This window comes from Geotrypetes seraphini, chromosome 6 (assembly GCF_902459505.1).
Source record: "Geotrypetes seraphini chromosome 6, aGeoSer1.1, whole genome shotgun sequence".
NCBI lineage: Eukaryota > Metazoa > Chordata > Amphibia > Gymnophiona > Dermophiidae > Geotrypetes > Geotrypetes seraphini.
In genome coordinates this window covers 20,294,023-20,321,757 of record NC_047089.1, presented here as the reverse complement: position 1 = coordinate 20,321,757, position 27,735 = coordinate 20,294,023, and the positions used below count along the sequence as shown (strand labels likewise).

Genomic DNA, 27,735 nt, shown 5'->3' with positions numbered 1-27,735 from the left:
ATCTAGCCCACAGTCCAGTATCGGAAAGAGCCTTGCAAATCAGCGGATTCACAGCCTGTTCTTCCTTTCACACATCCCATCCCCCTCTTATTACCACTTTTTCATGGCTTTATTTAAAACCAAAAGGCTGAAAAATGAGTGCCAGAATTTTACACACAGCTGTGAACTGTTTACAGCTGAGAGCTGAGGATGATTTATTTTCTTCAAAGAAAGAGGAGAAAATAAATGGAGGCCATCTGTGGGTTGATGTTCATTGTCCCGGTAATGACTTCTTTTATTGACCAGCCACGGTTTTGGTTTGCAGCAATTTTGTTGGGAGGAAATTGAATTTAGCTTTGTTAAATAAATATTTCTGCACATGGCTTTTACAGAGGGTTGATAATAAATTGCACTGTTGAGCGACAAATTATCTGTGGATTTTCTGCATTGGTCTTGGGCTAGAATAGGCCTAATGTTTGGGCCAAAGCTAGAACATTGGCCTTAATTGCATCAAGCAGTTAGAAGGCTGCTATCAACATCATATTTTTTTTTTTAGCGCTCCTAATATTATTTCTACATTATAGAATATGACATCAATTTCATTTTCATCGTTCTGCACACTTGATTTTAATGTCCTTTCTATTCTCTCTTTTCTCGCTCGTCAGGAGGACAAGAAGACTGCATTCTGTCTTATGAGCCAGTCACAAGACAAGAAAGTAAGCTATGGGGCCATTTTCAGAACATTTTGCGAGGGTAGCTTTGTATTTATTGCATGTGAAAATTTCTCACCCTCTGTGCGAACCATAGGACAAAACCCATAGACCTGGGGGTGTTGCTAGGGTGGGGATTCGACCAACACTTACAAAAGAAGCAAGTATTGCCTGGTGCTTTTTGGTTTTGAAAGGGAAAAATGGCCATATACTTTCACTTTGAATACTAATGCAAAACTTATGGGTAAAAAGTACCGACAATAAGAGCAGTTCTGAAGCTTGGCACCTATTGCTCACATATATTATAGAATAGGGAAAAGGGACTTGTATTCTGCCTTTTTGTGGCTTTGGCATTTCAATGCTGATATTCAAAGCGGTGGGCACTGGAGGATTTCAGTGACTTGCCCAGGGTCAAAGGGATTTGATATTACAATCTCTGGGTGTAAGGCAGGAGCTCTCCAGCGAGCCACACCTTCAGTCTGTCAATTCTTATTTGAGCCAAGTATAGGACAATCAAGCCTTTGTGACATCACTGATGAGGTTGGCTCTTAGGCACTGGTGGAATGAGGCGTTATGACATCACAATCTCAGCTCTGGAATGTTGCTACTACAGCTGCTCGTCGACTTACAACCGTAATTGGTTCCCACTGACAGGTCGTAAGTTGATCGGGACGTAAGTCGGCCTATGTTAGACTAAGGTAAGAATACTGTATTAGACTGGGTAATGATATTGTAATCATCTTAAAGTAATATTTTATCAACATTTTCTTACTTTCTAAGTCAAGCACAGCGCAATCCCTTTGTGGTGAACATTCGTTGTGGCGCCTCCTCCTCTTTATATTATTACTGCTGCGTAGCGAGACTTGGGGAGTGCGGGAGACTGGGGCTGCTGACGTAAGCGCGTCGTAAAGTCGCACAGTCGTACCTTGAATAGGTCGTAAGTCGACGAGTACCTGTATTTAGGTTTCTGCCAGGCACTTGGGACTTGGGTTGGCCACAGGATACTAGGCTTGACGAAAGGGAATGGGGACTTATATACCACCTTTTTGTGGCTTTGGCATTTCAAAGCTGACATTCAAAGCAGCGGGCACTGGAGGATTAAGTGGCTTGCCCAGGGTCACAAGGAGCTGCATCAGGATTTGATCTTGCAACCTCTGGATGAAAAGGCAGAAGCTCAACCAATGAGCTACAGCCCTTCCTAGGACTTACCTGTGTTAGGCAGGTCAGTTACATGCTTAAGTGAGTTTGGTACATATGCTTTAGAATAGCCAAATTTGCGCCTCTGTGTTAGAGGTGCCAATAATTGGCTATTATAAAACGTGTGAACCAAAGTCACTTAAGCATGTAACTGCGATGGAGGCTTAAGAACGGGCATGTCATCAGGCAACACACACAACTTATAGAACAGTGGTTCTTAACCTGGGTTCGACCGAACCCCAGGGGTTCGGTGAGTCAGTCTCGCGGGTTCGGCGGAGGTCAAAACACACCTCCGACTCATATAGCGCTTCGGTCACGTTCAATCATCTATCAGTTATTCAGACTGATCGTGTACTCGGTTTCTTGATCTATCAATCAACAGCAGAAGTCACACTGATTTGCAGTAAATTTCATTATTATGTTATTATTATTCGAAATATAGGAGAACTTTTTTGTTTTCAAAAGTGATATTATTTTTTCCCTCACTGTATACCTATGTTTTGAATTTGTAAAAATCATATTTTATTTTTCCAATAAAGAAGGGTTCGGTGAACACGCATACGAAACTGGTGGGGTTCAGTACCTCCAACAAGGTTAAGAACCACTGTTATAGAATGTTATCAGTTGCACAGATTGCATGGTACACATAGGTGTGCCAACTTACACCGGCCATTGACTTCTCATAAATGAGCACGCCGACACAGCTTTGGACTAGTATTCTATAAAGGATTAAGCATGCCTTGAAGCCATTATAGAATTGGCACTAAGGCATGCCCCAATGGAGCACCTACATCTTGTTCTGAATGTGGGCAGTGAGGAAATGACCATCGTACTGGACAAAAAATTCAAGTCAAAGTGTGATTCTGAAGACCTTGGACTCCTTCAGGACAGAACCTGATATTCTGCTCTATGATGTTCTTCCTTTTTTCTTTCTCCCTCTTAGTAAACTACACCAGGCCAGTTATTATTCTGGGTCCCATGAAAGATCGGATTAACGATGATCTAATATCTGAATTCCCTGACAAGTTTGGTTCATGCGTACCACGTAAGTGGGGGTTTTTTTTTTTTAACTGCAGAACGTTCAACAAAGGTCTCAGCCTCTGGGCTGCACTTCGATGTGCTTTGACTGTTATCAATAATAATAAATTAATGTTATTGGTTTACAAACTGCCGTTTGTAGAATGAATCTCAACAAAGGCCTCCTTTTACGAAGGTGCGCTAGGGCTTTAACGCGCGGACTAGCGCACGCTACATTGCCCCCGCGCACTAGACCTTAACGCCAGCATCGAGTTGGCGTTAGTTCTAGAAGCGTAGCACGCGGTGTAGCGCACGGTAATTTCCTGCAGGCGCTAAAAACGCTAGCGCACCGTAGTAAAAGGAGCCCGAAGCGATGTACAAAAGTCAAAACGAGATTCTAGACTCCTGTTATGAACTTCTCTGGGGGTTTTCTTTGTTATTATACACCTCTTCCATCCTTTCTCTTGGCGTCCAACCTTCTCTGCCCCTTCTTTGTGACTGTTCGTCTTTGGATTAGGGGTGAGTGTATTGTCGGAGGCCGAGACCCTTACTTAACAGAGCACGACGAGGCTCAGGGTAGTTCTAGTTTCCCCTATTGAGTAAAATGCTGTGGCGGTCGTGTTGGTCCACTTTCCAAGGTAATAAACAGAAATAAAACTAAACAACAACTCCCCCCCAAAGGAAATAAGGTATTGCCTTATATCCTTTGGGTTTTGTTTTATTTCTGTAAATTACCTTAGTTTCCTCTAGAAATCAATTTTAAAATAAAATGTTGAAAAATTAGTATTTTTCAGTTGTTTAGCTGTTGAGTGGTTGTATCTTTTGCCCACTGCTCTAAGTGGCCTCTTAGAAACATAGAAAGATGACGGCAGAAAAGGGCTATAGCCCATCAAGTCTACCCACTCTACTGACCCACCCCATTAAGTCTGAGTGCCTTACTAGACCTCTGTAGGGATCCCACGTAGATGTCCCATTTATTCCTAAAGTCAAGCACGCTGGTGGCCTCGGCCACCTGCTCCGGAAGCTTGTTCCAGTGACCCACCACTCTTTCCGTGAAGAAATACTTCCTGATGTCACCCTTAAATTTCCCTCCTCTGAGTTTGAGTGGATGCCCTCTTGTGGCCGAGGGTCCCTTGAGAAGGAAGATGTCATCTTCCACCTCGACACGACCTGTGATGTATTTAAATGTCTCTTAAGTCTTTCTAGAATATAACTTGGCTTGCCTTTCTGTCATCATTATCAGAGCTTCACACAACCTGGCAGATGCTCTTGGCTGGATTTGGCGCAGTAAATACCAAGTCTTTCCCCAAAAACCTCGAATATTCAGAGGTAACAGCACAGGATATGGGCCCTTCTAGGCAGTGTAGCCTTCTGTAATTGAGAGATGTTTATTTTGTTAATGTCCAGTGTGTTCAAATGTTTGTTTCAAGTCTTTTGATATTGCTCCAAGAGTGTCACTTACCACAGGAATGACAACTGCAGGTTTTCACCGGAGTAGCCCACCTTGAGTCTTCAATTCTTGGCATTTTGTGAATGCTCCAACTGCTTGGCTTCAACATGGCTTTCTCCTGTTATTGCCACATCTATAATCTACACCCGCTTCTTTTCAGCCACAGTGATATTGGGCATATTGCTTGGCACATGTTTGTCAGTCTGTATTCTGAACCCAGAGAATTTTGGCTTCTTCGTTCTCTACCAGTTTCAATCAGATGGTGCCGCCAATTTGTGCTTACCGTATTTCCCCATATATAGGCCGCGGCCTATATATGGGTTTTGGGTTTTGCAAGCCGGCACAGTGGGTGTGGCTTGCAAAACTGGGGCAGCCTATACAATTTTATAAATCATCTCCCCCCCCCCCTTACCTCCCTCGCTGGACGGACTGGAATCGCTACTCCTCAAATCGGGGCCCGCGGTGCAAGGCAGGAGAGATCTTTTCGATCTCCAGCCCAGCCCTGCACTGCTTCTTGCATGACTTTGCCGTGCCCTTGCTGTCAGTTCTTGCGGACTGATGGCAAAGGCACGCAGGAAGCAGCACGGGGCCGGGCTGGAGATCATAAAGATCTGCCCTGCACCGCTAGCCACGATTTGAGGAGCACCGATTCCAGTTCGTCCAGTGAGGGAAGTAAAGTGGGAGGATGATTTTTAAAAATTGTATAGGCCTCCCCAGTTAGATAAGCTTAAGTAGATAAGCTGCGGCTAATACAACGGGGAGGCTTATCTACCAGTTTTAGAACTTGTATAGGTGTTTTTTTGCAGCCTATACACTGGGGCGGCCTATATGCGGGGAAATATGGTATTTGCAAATAACAAAGGCAAGTGAGATGTCCAAATCAGCCAGTGGACATTTTATTAAGTGTAGAAAGTCTCTATAAGGTTGTTTGTTTCATCAAATAGAGTCCATAAACTAAGGGGCGGGGATGGGTGGAACTGGGCGGGCTTGGGGCGGGTCTAGGAGGTCCGGATTTTCCAAATGGAAAATCTGGTAACCCTAGTTATGAGGCCATGATTGGGCTAGATGTGGGGGAGGGGGAATAATTCAGGAAGGGGCACCCTTGAATAAGTAAAGCTGCAAGGAACGAGGCTAAAGTTTATAGAAGAAAAAAAGAAACAGCGAGATGTCATCATTAGCAAGAGGTTTTAAAATGATTAATTTTTAAAGCTAGCTTAACACAGGAACCATTTTATTGAGTCGGGAAACATGGCAAGAACTTGGTGTTCTGGACCAAAACCCAATCTGTTTGCTTTAGGAAGCCTTTTTTTTTTCTTTTTTGCTTGTAGCTACTGCCCTATAATTCTCATCCCCAAATCAGTATTTATTTATTTAAAACATTTCTAATCTGTCTTTATCCAAGGCGGCTCACAATATCACTTATGCAATTCAAATTTAAACATCTTTAAAAATAAGTCACATACAACAATAAAAAAATCATAAGGTTATACCATCTTGACATATAGATAACATCTCAGCCATTCATCTACTAACATTACTCTGCAATAGAGCAAAATAAATCTGGTACCCACAGAGAAAGATAACATTCAGAAATGTAGGGTATTAGTGTAGGAAAGCCTGAGCAAACTTAGAGCCATAAGGTTCCAGACAACGCATTCCGCATTAATGGTCCAGCTATAGAGAAACATGGTCCGTACATATCGTAAACTATTCCCCTTTTTTGTATCTTAACAAGCAACGACTCTCGGACCTCAGCATTCTCGGCCATTAGGCTTGTGTATTTATCTCTACTGCATTGTTTTATTTATTAATTTTGATTTATATCCCGTTCTCCCAGTAGCTCAGAACGGCCTACAAGCAAACATTCACAGTGGTGTAAATTTGGACAGTACAAAGATTATACAGTAGTTCAAGTACAGGGATTATACAGCAATTTAGGTACAGGTTAAGAGAGGACTATACAGTAATTTAAGTAGAGGTTCAGGATGGAGGGGGGAGGGGAGAAGGACAGGGGAATTTAAGGGGTAGATCGCAGTTGTCATTTTAGTTGAAGAGGAGGTTCTTTACCGCTTTCTGGAAGATCATCAATGAGTTCTGTGACCTGACTTGGTTCCAGAGTTGGGGGATGAAGTGGCTGTAGGAGCGTTTGCGGGCGGTTTCTGACAGGAGAGACCTTCCTGGGGGGATGCATAGGCGTTTCTCCATTTCCGAGCGGAGGGGGCGGGTGGGGATGTACAGGATTAGCTTGGATTCTATGTAGGCTGGAGTGGTGGCGTAAATTCTTTTATGTGCTATTACCAGGGCCTTGAATGCGCAGCGTTGATTAATCGGAAGCCAGTGCTCTTCGCGGAGGGCTGGGGAGATGGGGTCGTGATAGTTGAGGCTGTGCAGGAGGCGGATTGCTGCATTTTGTACCCGCTGGAGGTGCTTGAAATATTTTTTGGCTACTCCACTGAATAGGGAATTGCAGTAATTCATCCTGGAGAGGACATAGACGTAGAGGAGTTGGGCCAGGTCAGGTGTGGAGATGTAGGGTTTGATGTAGGGTTTTGGTACTCTAGTCTCCTTGCCCAGTGTTGCGTGCATCATGGCAGGCAAGTAGTCCCTGGCAGACAGTTGCAAGTCATTCCAGTTTCCAGGCCCCTAACCCAATACCCGGATACCTATACAAACAACACTTTGGCCTCAACAAGGACAGTGCACTGGTGCCAGTGGCTCACAAGAAAGCCAGTTCCTGACTATCCGAATCTAGAATTATACCCAACATCCAGGAAGGACCTCATTTTAGGCAAATTCCTCAGGTCTTGTTGCTGATTTAGATAATTTTGCCTGCCACCAAGGGGATTGATTTTGGTTCTGTGGAGCTGAAGAGATTCATTTAGGTTAAAAAATAATTGTAATAATGTTCTTGTATGCTGCTTATGGATTTTATAATACTAGCGGGTCACTAAGAACAAGTATTTGTTGTGTATTTTGATTTGATTTTATTCTTTGTTGCCTAAAGACACTACAAGAGGAAAACGGGACTATGAAGTAGATGGACGGGATTATCATTTTGTTATCTCCAGAGAACAAATGGAAAAGGATATACAAGAGCACAAATTTATAGAAGCCGGGCAGTACAATGATAATTTATATGGAACTAGTGTCCAGTCCGTGAGATATGTGGCGGAACGGGTAAGATCTCATCCTTCTGGATTACAAACCTAAGATCAATGTTGCTACAGTAAAAGTGGTTTTCCCACATGCTAAGGCCATTTTTACTGCAGCAGTACAATGGCCAACTTTCAGTTTTTTTAATTAACCGCCATATGCTAATGTTACTATTAGTGTATGGCCATTAAACAAATTGCCACATGAGCACTTACCAACACCTATTTTGTAGGGAGTAAGACTCAGATTCTTTAAAGTTAGACACCTAGTTCAACATGTCTACCCAATCTAAGCGCCTAACTTACCCTCCACCCCCACCTTTTGTGAAGCCGTGTCAGGCTTTTATCACCAGCCATGGCGGAAAAAGCTCTGATGCTCATAGAATTCCTATGAGCGTCAGAACCAATACCTCCATGGCCAGCAATAAAAAAAGCCTAACGCAGCTTCATAAAAGGGGGCCTTAATTGGCTTAAGCAGCACCGATAACTGAAAGCGCCATTAAAAACCAATTAAAAAACCATTTAAAAATCAATTAGCTGGTAGGCGCCTACCACTTTGAGGTAGGTGTCTACACCAAGGCGCCTAACAACAAGTAGAAGTGGTTGGGACGGATTCAGGGTGGATTTTGGGCATGGTTTTGACAGGCTCTGGCAAGTGCCTAACTTAGGCATGCTAATTTAGGCCAAGAAAACCTTGGCCTAAATGGGTGCGTGCCTAAGGATTCAGCACATACCAGTGCCTAAGACCGCTTAGGCACAGCTAGGCGTGATTCTATAAATAGCTCCTAGTGGATGATTGACAATTACCTTCGTTGGCGCCTAGGAGTTAGGCGCCATGTCTAGAACCAGGACCTAAGGGCTCACACGGCAATCCTGCACTGAGGGGTCATTTTACTAAGGCACGCTAGCATGCGCTAAATGCTAACGCGTCCATTATATCCTATGGACGTGTTCACGCGCGTTAGCATTTAGCGCGCGCACTAAATCAGCTACCGCACTTAAGTAAAAGGACTACTGAGTTCGTGTGCAGTAATGTAGCCACATTAAACTGATTAGTGCAGGAACACCCAGTCTCTGCACTCCTGACACCCCCCTCCAGCAAAAATGTTAAAAATGTCTTTTCTAATCTAATCTAGTCTTCAATTTATATACCGGGTCATCTCCCAACGGAGCTCGACTCGGTTCACATGTAATTAAGACTAGAGTACATAAGAAAGAGAGCATAAAAGAAAAAAAAGGCTGGATTATCCCAGGACAAGCAGGCATGATATTCTCACATGTGGGTGACATCATCTACGGAGCCCCAGCGCGGACAGCTTTTCAAGCAAACTTGATTGAAGTTTCAAGTTTGCACACTGCACCACGCATGTGCTAGCCTTCTCGCCCACTAGAGGGCGCATCCCCACCTCGTGGTCCTCAGTTCTCTTTCATCCGCGGAGCCAGAAGCCCTGTGGATATTTTTGTGCTCTTTTGCCTTCTGTCGCCGCGGCTGTGGACGTTTTTTTGACGCGGTCGCTGCGTGTTATTTTTCTTCTTTCTTTGTTTTTCCCTTTTTTCAAAAAAAAAAAAAATCCATTTTTTCCATGCTCCGGGGGCTCCCGGTAAGCACGGCCCGGGAACCTCGTTCGTTCCCGGCCACGTTGTAGGCCCATGTCCCGGCCTGTCACAGGGTTTAAAAAGTGCGGTCGCTGTGACCGACTCCTTTCCATAACAGACCCTCATCGGTGCTGTTTACGGTGCTTGGGGCCCCAGCACCCGACGGACGCGTGTGACAAGTGTGCCACCTTTCAGAAACGGGCACTCATTCGCCGCAAGGCCCGCATGGTGGAACTTTTCTCCATAGAGTCCCCGCTGGGGATGGCCTCGAGTTCGGCCTCGGCTTCGGCCGAGTATTCTTTGATACTATAGTTAAGCCATTTAAATTTTGTGTAAACAGCAGAGTTTTCAGGGCTTTACGAAATTGTTGTAGCTGGCCTATCAGTCTAATGGAGTCACATTAATAGCACACGCCAATTTGGAACATACTAAAGGACACCTTTGGGCTTCTTTGTTATTTTTCATTTGTTAATTTACATCATCTTGGGGCATGTACATGTTTCTAAAAGTCGATATCCCTGAATTAAGGTTCATGTTGTACCGTCTGTAAAAAATTCCCTTTGAGTTCTTCTGTTATTGTTGAGTGAATATTATAAAATTCTCTTTTTTTTATTTGAAATGAAGTAAATGTTTATCTTGTTAATTTATCTTCAGGGTAAGCACTGTATACTTGATGTATCAGGAAATGCGATTAAACGACTACAAGTTGCACAACTTTATCCTGTCGCCATATTCATCAAGCCCAAATCAGTGGAGTCATTGATGTAAGTGTACCCTTTTTAGAATAATTTTAGAGTACATTCATTTTTGTATATGTTATTTGAATTTAAATAGGTTGTGCTGCAATGAAAGAAAAAAATAAAGGTATAAATAATTTCTAATACCTTGTGGTCCATTTGAAAGAGTAGACAAGGGGGCTCATTTTCAAAACACAGAGATGTCCAGAAAATGACCTAAATCAGCACTTGGCGGTTTTCTCACCAAGACGTCCAAGTGCCGATTTTCAAAACTGGTTTTCTAGATGTCTTGTTAGACATTTTCCCGCTGAGTCGCCAATGTTCAAGGGGGCGTGTTGGAGGCGTGCTATGGGCGGGCTTTGAAGGTTATGACAAATTGGGCATCCTTAAGGAGCTATTGATGTCGAGACGTCCATAAGCTTCAAAAATAAGCTCCTTAAGGACGCCAGTTTGTCATAACCTTCATCCCAGTGATGCATAATTCAGATTCTTAATTAAAAACTGCCTTATCTCATTAATACACAAATGCATATTTTCAAGCATTATGCTCCCCTGAATTTGAGTGGAAAATGGAACCTTCGAGTAGTACAAACACCCTAGAACTGGCTACTCTCCATAACATACTGTCTAAAAGTTAGATTTGACTTTGTCACCATGTATTAAAAAATGGCCTCTGGGGGGTCTCTGTGCTCATCTACTTCAATATCATTTTGACTTATCCTTTAAAAAGTATCACAGTTGGCAACGGCTCCAACTCACAGAGGAATAATCGCTAACATTATATCTTTTTAAAAATATCTTCCTAGGGAGATGAGTAAACGCCTGACAGAAGAACAAGCCAAGAAAACACTCGATCGAGCAATTAAATTAGAGCAAGAGTTTGGAGAGTTATTTACGGGTATTATACATGTTCTTCAGCACTTTCAATTTATCCACTGCATTAAGCGCTTACATTCCTCTGAAATAATGCGTCTATATGTGTGATTATTTTGTGTAATATTTTTGCATACTAATACAGTAAAACCTTGGTTTGCAAACATAATTCATTCCAGAAGCATGCTTGTAATCCAAAGCACTCGTATATCAAAGCAAATTTCCCCATAGGAAATAATGGAAACTCAGACGATTCTTTCTACAACCCCAAAACTTTAATACAAAATACTATACGTACTCGTATTGCAAGACCTCGCTCGTTTAGAACGGTCACTACACTCTCGCAGCGTCAGAGAGAGAAGAACCATCGGCTCAGCTGTGATGTGTGTATACTGTATGTACTTGTATTGCAAGACATTACTTATATATCAAGTTAAAATTTAATCAAATGTTTTGCTTGTCTTGCAAAACACTTGCAAACCAAGGGCTCCTTTTACTAGGGTGCACTAGTGTTTTTAGCGCTCGCAGGAAATGCTGGCGTTAAGGTCTAGCATGCACGGCAATGTAGCGTGCGCTATTCCGCGCGTTAAAGCTCTAACGCAGCTTAGTAAAAGGAGCCCCAAGTTACTTGCAATCCAACGTTTTACTGTACAGTGGTACCTCGGTTTACGCGTGCACCGGTTTGCGAGTGTTTTGCAAGACGAGCAAAACATTTGCAAACTTGGTGCCTCGTAAACCGAGCGCGCCTCGATTTGCGAGCGCCCCCCCCTGCGAACCGGCCCCCCCCCCCCCCGCCGCCATCGGGCCCCCCCCCCCCCGCTGCTATCGGGCACCCCGCCGCCTCAACCTGAGGTCCCCCCCAACCCACCCGAACCCTCTTCTTACTTTGATGTAGCCTCCGCACCTGCACCAGCATGTCCTGTGCTGTACCGGTGCCCGAAAATCTGCCTCCGGTGCTGGGCCTTGAGCATGTGCGCATGCTCAAGGCCTGAGAGTTCACGTCCAATGTGAACTCTCACGTCCAACGTGAACTCTCAGGCCTTGAGCATGCGCACATGCTGAAGGCCCAGCACCGGAGGCAAATTTTTGGGCACCGGCACAGCACAGCACAGGATATACTGGTGCAGGTGCGGAGGCTACATCAAAGTAAGAAGAGGGTTCGGGTGGGTTGGGGGGACCTCAGGTCGCGGCGGGGGGGGTGCCCGATGGTGGCGGGTGGGGTGCCCGATGGCGGCGGGGGGGTGCCGGATCGCGGGGGGGGAGGGTGCCGGTTCGCGGGGTGGGCCTTCGGGAGGAACTAGAACTGGGCCCTCGCAGTATCACCACTGATTGGATAATACCGACCCCTCAACAACCGGTCTCCAGCCCCATCCAGCTACCGCTACTGGGAAGCAAGTTAACCTGCCAACCAATAACACAAACACACACAGAAAAAAAAAAAAACACACATACAGCAGGCAAAGAGATAAACACCAAAACAAACACAGGCAGAGAGACCACAGGGAAGTGTGTGTGGGGGGGGGGGAGGAAAATGCTGCAGCACAGGGAAATGGAGGGGGAGGGAATGCTGATGTAGCTACTGCACAGGGAAGTGGAGTGGGGGAGAGAAATGCTGCTGCATAGGGGGCAGGGAGAGAGACAGATAGAAAGAAAGACAGATAGTGGGAGGGAGGGAGACAGAAAGAAAGAAAGACAGCGGCAGAGAGAGACAGAAATAAAGAAAGACAGACAAACATTCTAGCACCCGTTAATTTAACGGGCTTAAAGACTAGTTCAATTATAATATATTATAGTTTTAGATATTTTTGCACGGATCTTCAGAACTCCATCAGAGATAAAAGCTACCGACAGCATTGGTCTTCATCGATCCATTTTACTGTGCCTATATTATCGAATATAATATTTCCTTTTTTATTTCAATGAAGCAGGAATACACAAGATAAGTGGTGGATACATTTTATTATTGCACAGTTGCATGAAAAATAAGGCAATAAAAAGGAAATGTTATAGTTATATTCGATAATATAGGCACAGTGCAATGGATCAATGAAGTCCAATGCTGTCGGTAGCTTTTATCTCTGATGGCGTTCTGAAGATCCGTGCAAAAAATATCTAAAACTATGGGCTCCTTTTACGAAGGTGCGCTAGCATTTTTAGCGCACGCAGGAAGTTACCGCGCGCTACGCTTCTAGAACTAACGCCAGCTCAATGCTGGCGTGAAGGGCTAGCGCACACAGCAATGTAGCGCGTGCTAGTCCAGGCATTAAAGCCCTAACGCGGCTTAATAAAAGGAGCCCTTTAATAGAATTAGAACTATAATTGAATTAGGGAGTGATATGAGAAAAGCTTACAACTTTCAGTATGTGGAAGGCATTTTACTTATAACTAGCATAATTTATGAAGGGACTGAAGAAAGCCACAGCATGATGGCTGAAATGTCGATTCTGCCTACACAGACGTGGCGCGAGCCAACATCCATAAAAATATTAGACTGGATGGACCATTTGGGTCTTTATCTGCCGTCAACTACTATGTTACAATGTTATATACAGTATATGCATTTTTGTTCAAGCATATATCTGTAGGGGGACAGAAGTGAATATGTTATCTGCAAGATATATTAGTTTATTTTAATTACTTTTAACTGTAACATTGTGCGTATGTTAGAGGTCTTTCCTACAATCTTTGGCATTCATTTCTATTTTTAATCATTTGTATTTTTAAACTGCCATGACCATATGATTCCAGGCAGTAGAAAAAAATTTAATAAATGATATACAATAATATCAGGTTCTGATACAAAATAAAGTTATGCCTACATTGCCACAAAAACCAGGGGCTCCTTTTTCAAAGCCACAGTAGTGATTACTCTGCGGCAAATGTACTGAAGCCCATTCAATTTCTATGCTCTTCGGTGCATTTGTCATGGGAGAATCGCTACCACAGCTTTGTAAAAGAGACCCCATGTCTGTTAAGAGGCTAATGACTAAAACGTAGAAAGTGGTGGACGTCAAAACACATTCATTCATACAAAAATTGGAGGAAAAGGCCTCAGACGTTCCGGTGTGCACAGCATGATAACTGAATTGCAAACACTAAACAGGCCTGGTTTCTATCATGGGGAAAAAAACCCTCCAAATCAAACAGAACAATCTTTAGTTCAAGGCAAGGCAATTTCAAACAGTCTCTAAATAAATTATCTGCGAAGCAATTTAAGCAAGCACTTATCTTGTAATTTCCAAGGGGGACCCTTTTCACCTATGGCTGTCAGGGGATTATAAATGTCATTTCACTGGGTCCTCTTCATGCCGTGCCAGAGAGCCCGGTGAAATGGGGAGAAGGGTCATCAGTAATGGCAAGGGAAGAAGATCAGAGGCCACTTTCCAAAGTTGGCCCTCTAGGTGACCAGCTAGTTCTCCTCTGTGGCCCTGTGTTAATTGCTGAATAAAGGTACCCCTAAGTTAATGCTGACAGTAGAAAATGTCTCTTAGAGGAATTACAAAAAGATTCAGAGGAACAACAAAAACAAGGGATAGAATCCCTCCCTTATGAAGAATGGCTAGATAAGCTAGTTCTCTTTAGGTTGGAGAAAAGACAGCTGAGAAGAGGATACAAAAGAAGTTAATAAAATCATGAGTAATAAAACAAAAAAAACTCTCCATGAAACTAATGGCCAGAATATTGGAAAAAAAATGTAGAAAGTTTGCTTCAAGCAATGCATAATTGAAATCTGTTGCCAGAAGATGTCAAAAGAAGGGTTCAAAAGGGATTTGACAAGTTCTGAAGGAAAAGTAACATAACATAGTAAATGATGGCAGATAAAGACCTGAACGGTCCATCCAGTTTGCCCATAAGTTATACCCATTTAAAAAATACATGATTAGATTAACTTGTCTCTTCTTTGATATTTCTGGACTGTAGACTGGTTTTGTCCTATGTTCCAAATGCTGAAGTTGCCGTCCAAGCTCATTCCAGCGTACCCAACCATCCCGTTTTGAGTCAAATAAAGTTAGAGTCATTGCTCATCCCTTGACAAGAGCTATAGGATCTCCTTTTTGTGACCTGGTCTGGCCACTGTTGGAAAGAGTACAGTATACAAGGCTTGATGGACAGTGGTCTGACTCAGCGTGACTTTTCTCGTGTTCTTATGTTCTTGATGAATGCTCGGTTTATCATTTTGTCAGTCTCAGTTTGAATAAGATGTTTAGATGTCATTCCATGCAAGACCGTGCAAGTAGGGCCCGGTAAACGCCTGTGCGGACAACCCATAATGCAATCCCTGCATGCTGAGCAGAAAATTACTGGGAAACGTAGATCAAACAGAGCCATGACTATGTGTTTTATCATTACAGCTATTGTTCAAGGAGATACTTTAGAAGATATATATAGCAATTGCAAAATGGTAATTGAAGAACAGTCTGGGCCTTTCATCTGGATTCCATCCAAGGAAAAATTATGAATTTATCCACCGCAGCTCCAGTCATGAAAAGACGTCAACTACTGAGAAGAATACAAATAACACAATATTTGGGGGCTTTTAATGTTTTTCTTGCATTTGTTTCTTGCAGTAAGTATGTCTTTTGTTTATTTTTTAATGAATGCACACAATCAAAAGCATTCAAATCCATGGAGGACTTGAATGAGCCAAAGAGCAAACTACGGAAAGACTTTTCTACGGAGAACAAAGAATCTCCATACGTAATGAAAGAAACGACCTGGTGGCATATCCTTTCGATATGGAAGAGTCATCAAAATGTTAAGCATTCTCATGGACCCCAAAAAAAGACATTCGGTCCTGTCTGAACAATGGACTCTGTGTTGAGGACTGCTGTACACAAAATGTTCCCACCTCTCTAGTCTCATGAAGCTTATCGTTGCCTTTCTGTAATTGGTACACCGCCACTGTACTGTCATTACGCGCATCTTCAAATTTCCTAATCCAAAATAACTGCTTCCCTTCAGAGGAGAATATTACCACATCAAAAAAAAAATTGCTTGTATTTCTTTTAATAGCTGGAGAAAGAGTTTTTCCATTAAATACATTGAGTATCAGACTTTCACTAACCTGGACAAAAGAGAAATACACGGCGGAAATTATTGCGTGTTCTATCATGCATACTGGAAGAGCGCAATCCAAAAACAAAACAAACTGTGGACGAAACACAATGTTCTTTGACGTTCCTTTATTTCTTCAATGTTAAGAAAATGTCCACATCAACCGTATTAAAAACTAATGGACCCGACACGGGCCGTGTTTCGGCTAACAAAGCCTTTCTCAAGGATTCTGTGCGCCAGCAGTCAGCCCTTCATCATTCTCCACATCGGAACTAGAGATTTGGAAATTAACTCCACAACCCTAGAGTATTATTTAACTACCGGACCCTTGAAGAAGGCTTTGTTACCCGAAACACAGCCCATGTCGGGTCGGTTAGTTTTTAATACGGTTGATGTGGATATTTTCTTAACATTGATAGAAGAAATAAAGGAAAGTCTAAGAACATTGTGTTTCGTCCACAGTTTGTTTTGTTTTTGGATTGCTCCTTTTTCTGTGGAACATTGGGGCTTTCTGTTTTTACTACTGGAAGAGGGCACCAAGACAAAGAAAGGTTAATTTCATAAAATACGGTGAATGTATAGGAGGTGAGGTGGGCATGTGGTACAATTTTATAAAGATTAATTTATTGAAAGGCAAAATGTTTACATCCTTATCTGATTGTAAAATGGAAAGGTGAACATAAACTTGCACTATAACTTTTATTTACATTTTAAATATTGTCATTTGCTCTCCTACAATTTAGATTATAAATCAGTTTTGCTTGCCTTTCCCAGCATTCCTTTCTGCCTTCACATTTCCTCATCAGAGCCACGGTGTAACCTGGCCTAAAGAAGCACTTCCCTTTCTCAAAAGCAAAGGAAGATATGGCAAGACTTTGTTATAATATCCCTGAGAGACTAAAATAAATGTGATCTTGTAATGTCTAAGTTTGTTTTAAGTAAGTGAATACACAGTAAATTAGCTCTTCAAGTATATTGCCTCTTGAAGGCATTCACAATATAGGAAGGGTCTCAGAGTGCACATACAATATAAATACCGACTGGCCAATAGTCATGGAAACATGAAGGCAGATAAAGGCCAATTGGCCCGTTCAGTCTGCCCATCCACTATCTCCTCCTCTCTCTAAGAGATCCTATGTACCTGCCCCACACTTTCTTGAATTCAGACACAATCAGTGGTCTCCACCACCTCTACTGGGAGACTATTCCACGCATCTAGCACCCTTTCTATAAAATAATGTTTCCTTAGATTACTCCTGAGCCTATCACCTCTTAACGTCATCCTATGCCTCTCATTACGAAGCTTCCTTTCAAATGAAAGAGATTCGCCCCATGTGCTTTTATGCCACGTAGGTATTTAAACGTCTCTATCATATCTCCTCTCTCCTGCCTTTCCTCCAAAGTATACAGATTGAGATCATTAAGTCTGTCTCCATACGCCTTATGACGAAGACCACACACCATTTTAGTAGCCTTCCTCCGGACCAACTCCATCCTTTTTATATCTTTTTGGAGGTGCAGCCTCCAGAATTGTACACAATATTCTAAATGAGGTCTCACCAAAGTCTTATACAGGAACATCATCAATACCTCCTTTATCCTACTGGCCATACCTCTCCCAGTGTACCCTAGCATTCTAGCTTTCACCCTCACCTTTTCAACCTGTTTGACCACCTCTAGATCATGAGTTAATAAAGAGAATCCATTTATACAACATGCTTTATATCATATATACTTAATTCATTCTAATTACTTCATTCATCATAATAATTACAAATAAAATAAAACATGACTAAATGCAATATCCAGTGGACAGTACACTAATAACCCATCAATCTCTTGATAATCAACACTTCTAGAAATGCTAGCACGATCCTCAATAAGACCAAAACTTTCAGAAAAACAAAAAAATTTCAAAAACAAAATTTGTCTGAAACAGATCGTGCGATCAGCGATGAATCTACTGTTCATTAATGTTCTAATTTAAATAGAAGTGGAAGATCATCACATACGTACTTTCACACCCAAGTCCTGTTCCTCTTTCATGAATAAAAGTTATTCACCCCCTAAACTGTACTGTTCCCAGGGGCTTTTGCAGCCCAAATGCATGACCTTGCATTTCCTAACATTAAATTCCGAGGGCACTCAGTTTATTTGATGCCTATGCGAAGCACTATCAAAGGCTTTGCTAAAATCTAATACACCATATCTAATACACCTCTATCCAATTCTCTGGTCACCCAGTCAAAGAAATTGATCAGATTGGTCTGACAAGAACTGCCTCTAGTGAATCCATGTTGCCTTGGATCCTGTAATCCACTGGATTCCCGAAACTTCACTAGTTTCTGTTTTAAAAGTGTTTCCATTAATTTACTTACCACAGAAGTCAGACTTACCGGCCTGTAGTTTCCTACTTCTTCCTTACGTCCACTTTTGTGGAGAGAGACCACATACGCCCTTCTCCAGTCCCGATTCTAGAAAAGCACTGAAAAGGTCAGCCAGCAGAGCTGCCAGAACTTCCCTAAGTTCCTTCAGTCCCCTTGGATGGACACAATCTGGCCCCATTGCTTTGTCCACCTTTAGTTTAGCCAGCTCCTCATGAACGCAACCCTCTGAAAATCAGTCAGGGTCTACCACACCTCCATCCCTACTTGCGTTTGTCTTCTGCAGTCCCACTCCCAACACTTCACCTGTGAACACAGAACAGAAATATTTGTTAAGCAATTCAGCCATATCTTTATCAGTTTCTACATATTTCTCCCCTTCACCTTTGAATTTCACAATGCCACTTTTGCACTTCTTCCTGTCACTAATGTACCTAAAAAATGTTTTGTCCCCTTGTTTCACCTTTGTCCCCCTATACCAGGGGTAGGCAATTCCGGTCCTCAAAAGCCGGAGCCAGGTCATGTTTTCAGGATATCCACAATATGCATGAGATAGATTTGCACCTCAAGGAGGCAGTGCATGCAAATCCATCTCATACATATTCATTGTGGAGATCCTGAAAACCTGACCTGGCTCCGGCTCTCGAGGACCGGAATTGCCTACCCCTGCCAACTCCATTTGTCTGGTAAGTCCCCCCCCTTATCGGTACCCTTCTCCTCCACTGCCAACTCCAGACTCCGTCCCTTCTTTCCTGCCACGCCGTATGCCTGAAACAGACTCAATACGTCATGCTCCATCTCTAGCAGTCTTCAAATCCAAGCTAAAAGCCCACTTTTTTTGAAGACGCTTTCAACTCTTGACTCCCACTCACCGATACCCATTGTATCATTCCTTCTACCGGAATCTCCCCAACCCTGAGATGTCCTGTCTGTCCACATTAGATTGTAAGCTCTTCTAAGAAGGGACCGTCTATTGAATGTTAAATGTACAACGCTGCATACGCCTTTCGGCGCTATAGAAATGATAAATAGTAGTAGTAGTAGTTGGCTATTTTTTTCTTACATTTGCATCTTTGCTTTCCTGACTACTCGATCAGCCTCTCTTAACTTTTCCAGATATTTTAGCCTGTCTTCCTCCTTCTGCGATCTTTTGTAGTTTATGAAAGCTAACCTCTTTTTCCATACCTTTTCAGCTACTACATTTGAGAACCAAAGCGGCCTTCTTTTCCTCTCAATTACCTACATTCCTTACAAAATGCTTTGTTGCCCTTACAATAGATCCTTTCAGTTTTGCCCACAGCTTTCCTATTCCTTCCAGATGTTTCCATTCAGACAATTCCTTGATGTAATCCCCATCAAAGTTAGTTTGGGTTTTTTTTTAAGTCTAGAACCTTTACTTTTGAATAAGCCCTCTCTACACCTGTTTTAATATTAAACCACACCATGCGGTGATCACTGGATGCCAAATGATTACACCCACTGTAAGCACTAAGTCCAGTATGGCCCTATCCCTTGTGGGTTCCATTACCAACTGCGGGAACAGTTCTCCTTGTAGAGAATCCAGGATCTCCCTACTTCTAGAAGACCCTGCAATAGGGATTCCCCAATCAACATCTGGCATGTTAAAACCAATGCTTAAAATGCTTGTCTGTGGCTAACCATGAATATTTAGTAGCATTTAACCAGTTAAGGGCCAAATTCTCCAAACGGCATCCCGAAGTTAGGTGTCTCTAATGAACTAATCAGGACACACCTCTTTTTTTTAAATTGCAGGTGCTATTCTTACGGCCTCTTTTACAAAGCCGCGCTAGCGGCTGCCCTGCGCTAACGACACCGAAGCCCATAGAGATTTAAAGGGCTTCGGAGCTGTTGGCACGCGGCAGCCACTAGCGCGGATTTGTAAAAGAGACAGTTAGGCAGCTGTCTCACACCTAAGGAGGCGCATTGGGGTGCCTATGGATAGCTAAGGCTGGTGTTTGCACTGGAAGTGGCCTTAGTCATCCGTAGGTGTCCCTATGCACCTCCGTAGGCACCTTTTCCTACCGCGTTTCCCGGATGACGGGACATTCCAAAAATGTCATTGCCATCGTATGTCCCATGCTAATAAAGAGCCAGGAACACAAAATATTTGAATTTACAGACTTATGACTTATTTACATTATGTTTACAATAGCCGTAAATGATAATGGTGATTAATACTAAACTTTGCTAAAATAATTACGATTGGAACCAGCGTAACGTAAAATTTATTACGATAGGAAAAGGTTAAATGTAGTTAACATTGGATTTACCCATTTAGATCTTTTTTTTTTCAATTTGAGACCATCAAAGAGAGAACTTTGGGTTGGCTATAGAGGTGTCTAACCAATATTTATCTACATAAAAGGAACCGGCAACAGATGAATCCTGAAACTATAGCAGTAATATTCATCCACTCTACAATTAAAGTTTATTCATTTAGGCCCCCTTTTACCAAGCCACGGTAGAAGTTTCTACCACGGCCCGGAGCGCTAAATACTCCGACATTGCTCCAATGCTCAAAGGAATTCTATGAGCATTGGAGCATTTAGTGTTCCGAGCCACAGTAGAAACCTCTACCTCAGCTTAGTAAAAGGGGGGGCTTAAGTAGGACATCCTAATTTAAATGGATAACATATCTGTATATGTTTAGGACTACACATTCAGCATTCCTACGTAAATGAATGGCCTATGCCTGAAAATCCACATTACAATAAGTAGATAAGGGATGTGATTATGAACATGGGCTACCATTAAGACATACTATTTTACCACTAATTCATGCTGTTTTTGCACAAGTCTTAATGGTAGCCCACATTCAAAACTTGTCCCCCCCCAAAAAAAAAAAATAATTCATTTGTTTTTATGCAGATAATTCTTAACATTGACCTCAAGGCCGTTCCGTATAGAAAGTGATGGAGTAAATCCCCTCACTTGGTAGTTTATCGACAAAACTCAGTAAGATTTTTTAAAATGTAAAAAAAAATAAAACTCTTTTCAATTGTATGTTGGAGGTCCTCTTTTCTCAGAAGTAGACAGGTATGAACCATATTGTAATGAAAACTGCTACGAATAAACTCACAGACTCCTCGGTCTTTTTATATGGGGATAAAAATCATTCTTGATATGAGTATCAAAGAGTGATCAGACATGTTTCAGGAGAATTCCTTATACACAGAGATTATGCTTCTAGTGACACCCTGTGATCCTTCAGTATTGGGCTCCTGAGGCAGGCCCGTGGGCCAAAACACGACTCGTGTTGAATCATATGCTGAGTTTTATACTCTTGAAGCAAAAGATTTGTTCTGTGATCCCATTCAGTAGTTTCTGGTTCTCCGTCTACTCTACTGTTGTCTTCTTTTTGGATTTGATCTGTGGGCGATTTACCGTTCTGTTTGATTTGTGCCCAAAGTTAGGTGTCAGGATGATATGCGCTAACCTAGTATTCTGTAAAGGGTGCTCTGCGCAGAACCTGTACAGCAGTGGTTCCCAACCCTGTCCTGGAGGACCACCAGGCCAATTGGGTTTTCAGGCTAGCCCTAAAGAGTATGCATGAGAGAGATTTGCATATAATGGAAGTGAGAAGCATGCAAATCTGCTCCATGCATATTCAGGGACAGGGACAGGGTTGGGAACCACTGCTGTACAGGATATAGTGTGCATTTCATGCTTAATTTTAGGTGCGAGCATTTAGACCTGCCAAAGGCTGGTGTAGATGCTCAAACTCAACTAATGACACTTAGGGCTCCTTTTACAAAGTCGCGTTAGCGGTTTAACGCACATAATAGAGCACGCTAATTTGACAGCCGCTCTAGCCACTACCGCCTCCTCCTGAGCAGGCGGTAGTTTTTCGGCTAGTGCAGGGGTTAGCGTGTGCTAAAAATGTGCGTGCGATAAAGCCGCTAACGCGGCTTCGTAAAAGGAGCCCTTAGGTACGCAAATTCAGGTATTTTATGACATTGTGCCTAAATTCCGTGAATAACCCTGACTAGGGTTACCAGATTTTCTGTTTGGCATTTACGCCTAATTTCAGCAGGTGTAAGTCTGACCCCCAAGAGTTAGACACGAGATCCATGCTAAATACTATTCTATGAGGGTTCGTCAAAAAGTTTCTGCACTTTCATATTTTCACGGGAAATGGTTGGGGGCGGGAGAAGTGGTAAGAGGGTGTGTCGCAGAATGTCACGTGACTTTTTTAAATAAAACTTGAAACTAGTCCGTCAGGCAACAACAGGGTGATTATAAGGAAAAGTGATGTAATTTGCTTTTGAAATATTTAATAACTTTAATAATAATAATAACTTTATTCTTCTACTAGTCTTTAAGCCCGTTACATTAACGGGTGCTAGAATAGATGTCTGTCTTTCTTTCTTTCTCTCTCTCTACCTCCTGCTGTATTTCTCTTTCCCTGACCCCCTTTCTCTGTCTGTCTTTCTGTCCCTCTTCCTGCCCCTGTATCTTTCTTCCTTCTTTCTGTCTCCCTCCCTCCCGCTGTCTGTCTGTCTTTATTTCTATCTGTCTCTCTCCCTGCTCCATATGTAACATTCCCTCCCCCTTCATTTCCCTGTGCAGCAGCATTTCCCTCCCCCAACCTCACTTCCCTGTGCAGCAACAGCAGCAGTATTTCCCTCTCCATCCACTTTTCTGAGCAGCAGCAGCAGCGGTATTTACCTTCCCCTACAGGTCCCTGGGCAGCAGCATTTCCCCCAACCCCCACCCCCCCTTTGCTTCCTGCGGTCTGGCCTACCATCGCACTCACTGTGGTTAAGGAGATCGAGAGGGCACAGCAGGAAAAACGTCAGTACCAGTAGAAGTTTATTTTTAAGTTTAAAGTTGCCGCCGCGGCTCCTCTCACGATCGCTGCCTGCATCGGAAAATCTTCTCCAACGCAGGTGCGGCTCGTGAGAGGAGCCGCCGCAGCACCTTTAATCTTAAAAATAAATTTCTACCGGTAGTGCCGTTTTTCCTGGATTTAGGTTTGCGCGAGGTGGAGAGCAGGGAGGCCAGCAGTTTCCAATTTGTCTTGTGTCCACCAGGTATAAGATTGCAAATAAGGCCCGTCTCCCATTTTACTTGCTCCCGAGCACCAATTCTGTGCACGTGTCCGCCACCAGCACTTCCAATGACCTCCTCGTGGTCAGCCATAGCGATGTTTCTCTGGTGGTGGGTGAGTGAGGGTGGGAGGGGGGAGCCGCGGCGTATTTGCTGCCTCTGTCAATCGGTCACCGCCACAGCTAAGCGTGCATGCGCACTCCTATCTGCGGGGACCTACAGCGCACGGAAAACGGAACACGCTGGTAAGAGTGCACATGCGCGCTTAGGGTTTTATTATATTAGATACCGCCATAGTCAGATGACTTCTAGGCGGTTCACATCGAAGAGGGCTGGACAATTAGCAAATTATAGAATGCAAAAAGTGAGGGTACAACATATTACACAAGAAATAGACAGAAGGAAAATATAAATTTATAAATTTAGTGTGGCTTCTGTTTAGGAGATTAATCTGTCACTATTTAATAAATAGTGTTAAAAAAATACAAGTACAGAAACTTTTTGAAGATCCCTCATATATAAGGAGCATGCCCTTTATAGAATAGCCCTTAGAGATGAATTTTTTCGGTGCCCAAATTTCAGTACAATTTGTAGAATTCTCTCCTAAGGGAGCAATTTTGCAATTCGGCACCACATGTAAGGGGCCTAGAGGTAGCGCACTGAGGTTTGGACAATATCCTGGAGGAAAAGTCCATAGGCTTGAGAAAGACATGGAGGAAGCCACTGATTGCCCTGGATCAGTAGCATGGAATGTTGCTACTTTTTTGGGAATCTTGCTATTATATTCTTTAAGATTCTGCATGGAATCTTGATACTCTTTGGGATTCTGGAATTTTGCTACTGCTTGGGTTTTGGCCAGGTACTAGGGACCTGGATTGGCCACCGTGAGAACGGGCTACTGGGCTTGATAGACCATTGGTCTGACCCAGTAAGGCTATTCCTATGCTCTTACGTGTGCCAAGTATAGGACAATCAAGCCATAGTAATATCAATGCTGAGGTTGGTTCTGAGGCACTGTGGAATAAGGCAATATTTCATCACAATCTCAGCTCTGGAATGTTGCTCTCATTGGGGTTCCGGAATCTTGCTATTCTTTGAGATGCTGGAATGTTGCTACTCCTTGGGTTTTGGCCAGGTACTAGGGACCTGGATTGGCCACCGTGAGAACAGGCTACTGGGCTTGATGGCCCATAGGGTCTGACCCAGTAAGGCTATTCTTATGTTCTTATGTACCATCTACATGCCCACTTATACTATGGTGCACATTTTCACCGCAGATGGACGTCTTAAAATGCCTTTAAAAAAGTCCATCCGCTAATAACGTCCAAATCTTGATTTTGGAGTCAAAATTTGGACATTTCACACTGCAGATTTTCCAAATTACAAGAGGGCATGTTGTGGACGTATTTTGGGCAGGACTAGAGAAGGCCAAAAAGTAGGGCATCCAGCAGGGATTGTTGAATGGGAAGAAACAGGTGTAACCGATGAAGAAACGTCCATGTCTAAAAAGAAGGATGTTCTAGCTAGACCTCTTTCAGTTGCTCTAATTGACAACTGACTTCTGGAGGGATTAAGGCATGACCCTTCCTTAATCCTCAATGTAGTTTAGAGCAGCCTTTCTATTAGCAGATCCTGTTTTTATTAGCAGATCCTGTTCTATTAGCAGATCCTGTTCTATTAGCAGATCCTGTTTTTTAAAATACTACTAGAACATTCCAACTTGGATATCGCAGTTCTGATGTGTACGCCCTTTCTGCGAATACGTGGTTCCACTGCCTTGCATCTGAAAACAAATTACAGTGACTGCCACAGATGAATTATGACCTGACAAATACTATAGAAATATGTTTAAGATTCAATAATTATGGAATGGAATTTGGCTACATTAAAACCTATAATTGAATCAACTGGAATGCAGAACAAAAGATAGATAATTGTCAGGTTGGAGGCTTTTACAATAATCAGCCATGTGAGAATTATATATGAGTAAATTAAAAGGTAAAGGCAAAGTATATTTAACGGCTTTAATAGACGTAACTGTGAGTAATTCAACCTATCACTTGTCCACACAGTCCCCATGCAAGACGACACATTTGTTGTATCGTTCAACTAGCTTCTGCATTCCTGCAGAGAAGCAGTTTTTTGGCTGCTCCCAAAGCCAGATGAGCACCGCTTCCTTTACTTCATCATGCTTTGTCTTTATTCTCGTTAATATCCAAATTTGCAGTCAACTGAGATACCATTATGTAATGTAATGTAATGTAATTTATTTCTTATATACCGCTCCATCCGTTAGGTTCTAAGCGGTTTACAGAAAATATACATTAAGATTAGAAATAAGAAAGGTACTTGAAAAATTCCCTTACTGTCCCGAAGGCTCACAATCTAACTAAAGTACCTGGAGGGTAATAGAGAAGTGAAAAGTAGAGTTAGAGGAAAAATAAAAATAAAATAAACATTTTAACAAGACAGCATTGATCTAAATACTTTGGAAGGTAGAAGAGAGGAGAGAAAGGAATAGAAGCAGAAGGGGGAGCCGTTGAACAGTAGAATTCTGGAGAAATTTAAATGATAGAAATAGAACAAAACATAGACAAAAGGCAAAACAATAGATAAGATTAAAGATAAATCATAAGCTGGAAAGAAAAATAAAATAAAACTTTGTCTTCAATCCACGGTTTCAGCGTCAGTGATGAAGTGGAGCAAGTAAGTTTAGGAGGAGCGATTGACGTTTCCAGAAAGGGCTTCTTCAGGGAAGAGACTTGGCAGACAGTCCCAGGATGCCTATGTCTCCTCCCCTGCGATGTTCTCCCATCCATGCATTCCCTCCCAGACACACTGCCTGTGCCCCAGCCGCTCCAAGGAGGCTGCCCCAGATGAGGCCCACGGTGAATGCAGGATTCTCTCCTCTGCGGGAAAGCCGCCCGGAGCCGACAGTCGATCTTCTTAGCGGATTGCATGGGGGGAAGAGTTCACACTCTTGGTAGGATCGGGTCTGTGTGCTCTCGGTGGTTGTGGCATTGGTCTTCTCTAATGAAGGCATCCTGCCCTGTCAATGTGCTCGTGTGCACAATGTTGATGGGCGACCAGAACAGCCTTTATCGGTTACACCTGTTCTTCCCGCTTTAAACCTTATTACCGCTCATAAACCTTTCATTGATTCATGGTGCTATGTCCATATTGAGTCAATATCCAACGGTGAATGGCCACGGGTTTCACTCCCTCTGCCCACAAAAAGCGCACTACTGCACGTTGTTCTTTGATGGTGTAGTCTTGCAATGGAGCGTCCATGTTTCTGACCTCAGGGCTGCCGCATGACTAAAGACCGAACCCTGCACCGTGCGTAGACGAACTATCCAACAGGAAATGAACAAGTACATAAGTTGCATTTCGCATAATGTAACAATTGCCTTTAATTTTTGATTCGCCCTTGTACATAATTCAAAACTAGCTTATATGAGAGGGTGCTGATAAGTCATTGGGTTTGTAAAGAAAACAAGCTATGGGATTGAAAAAATGTATTTACTCTACAATTCACTACCGAGTTCACACACTTATGACTTCATTGTTTTAACTTTTTTAACCCATCCAAGAAAAATTATTTTGGTTGTGCTGCAAACCACTTGTCTGCAGCTAATGTGGCATCCTCAATGCTTGAAAACTTTCTTCTCTTGGAGCCACATACTAGGCCATCGGGCTATCAGTTACCCGGGTCACACAGCATGCCAGTTCTGAATCGTGATGACTTCAGTTAAGAGCTCGGCGATGGCACCATTGGCGTTTACCCTAACAGTAACGTGGTTCACTGAAGAAAAACTTCTTGCTGTTGAGAAAAGAGATCCTCCCTACACTCCCAGGCTCCTTTTATTAAACAGTTTTGATGTTTTCTTGTCATTGTAATTATGCCCTATTAGAGCTTGAGAAAGAACATCTGTTTGATCTTGCAAAGATCTGAAGTAGTTATTACTAAAATCATAAACAGGATGAGGCAAAAAAAAAAAAAAAAGTATCTTCCTAAAGTATTTTTGCTGTTTTCTCAGCAACCTATCGCATCATAAATATAAAAGTGTTATTCTGACCATAATGTCAAAATTTCAAAATAATTTTCTTTTTACATATGGAATCCTAGGAGTAACAGCTCCAATGCACATAGGAATTCTATGAGCGTTGGAGCTGTTACCACTGTGGCCGGCGCTTAAAACCACGCTACGGTTTATCTACTACCGTAATCTTGTAATCTCCCTGGAAATGCCCAGGCCAATTCTTGTTGTAAACCACCTAGAACTGAAAGGTATTGGCAGGATAATATAATATAATATAATGTAAAAGGGGATTAACAGAACCGCAAATACAGAAAAACCGCAAATAACTTTTTCATATGTTATTCGCTGTTTTCTATTAAAAACCATTGTGAATGTGGTGAAACCGCAAATAACATGGTGGGAGACCTGGCCTGTTCCTGAAGGAAGAGGCAAAACACGGTGAAGAAAGTGCTGGGAATCGGCGATTTTCTCT

The 27,735-nt window shown here is 42.6% G+C and overlaps 1 protein-coding gene across 1 annotated transcript in view; it reads left to right on the top strand.

The window, feature by feature from the left end:
* DLG2 (discs large MAGUK scaffold protein 2) overlaps window positions 1–15,862 on the top strand; it is a 1,272,293-nt gene extending 1,256,431 nt beyond the window's left edge. The window contains exons 20-25 of the mRNA XM_033948577.1: window positions 645–695; window positions 2,830–2,931; window positions 7,358–7,530; window positions 9,756–9,865; window positions 10,645–10,736; window positions 15,064–15,862. Coding sequence (XP_033804468.1) covers window positions 645–695; window positions 2,830–2,931; window positions 7,358–7,530; window positions 9,756–9,865; window positions 10,645–10,736; window positions 15,064–15,170 — 635 coding nt within the window. The 3' untranslated portion in view covers window positions 15,171–15,862. The remainder of the gene's footprint in view (window positions 1–644; window positions 696–2,829; window positions 2,932–7,357; window positions 7,531–9,755; window positions 9,866–10,644; window positions 10,737–15,063) is intronic.
* The last annotated feature ends 11,873 nt before the right edge of the window (window positions 15,863–27,735 follow it).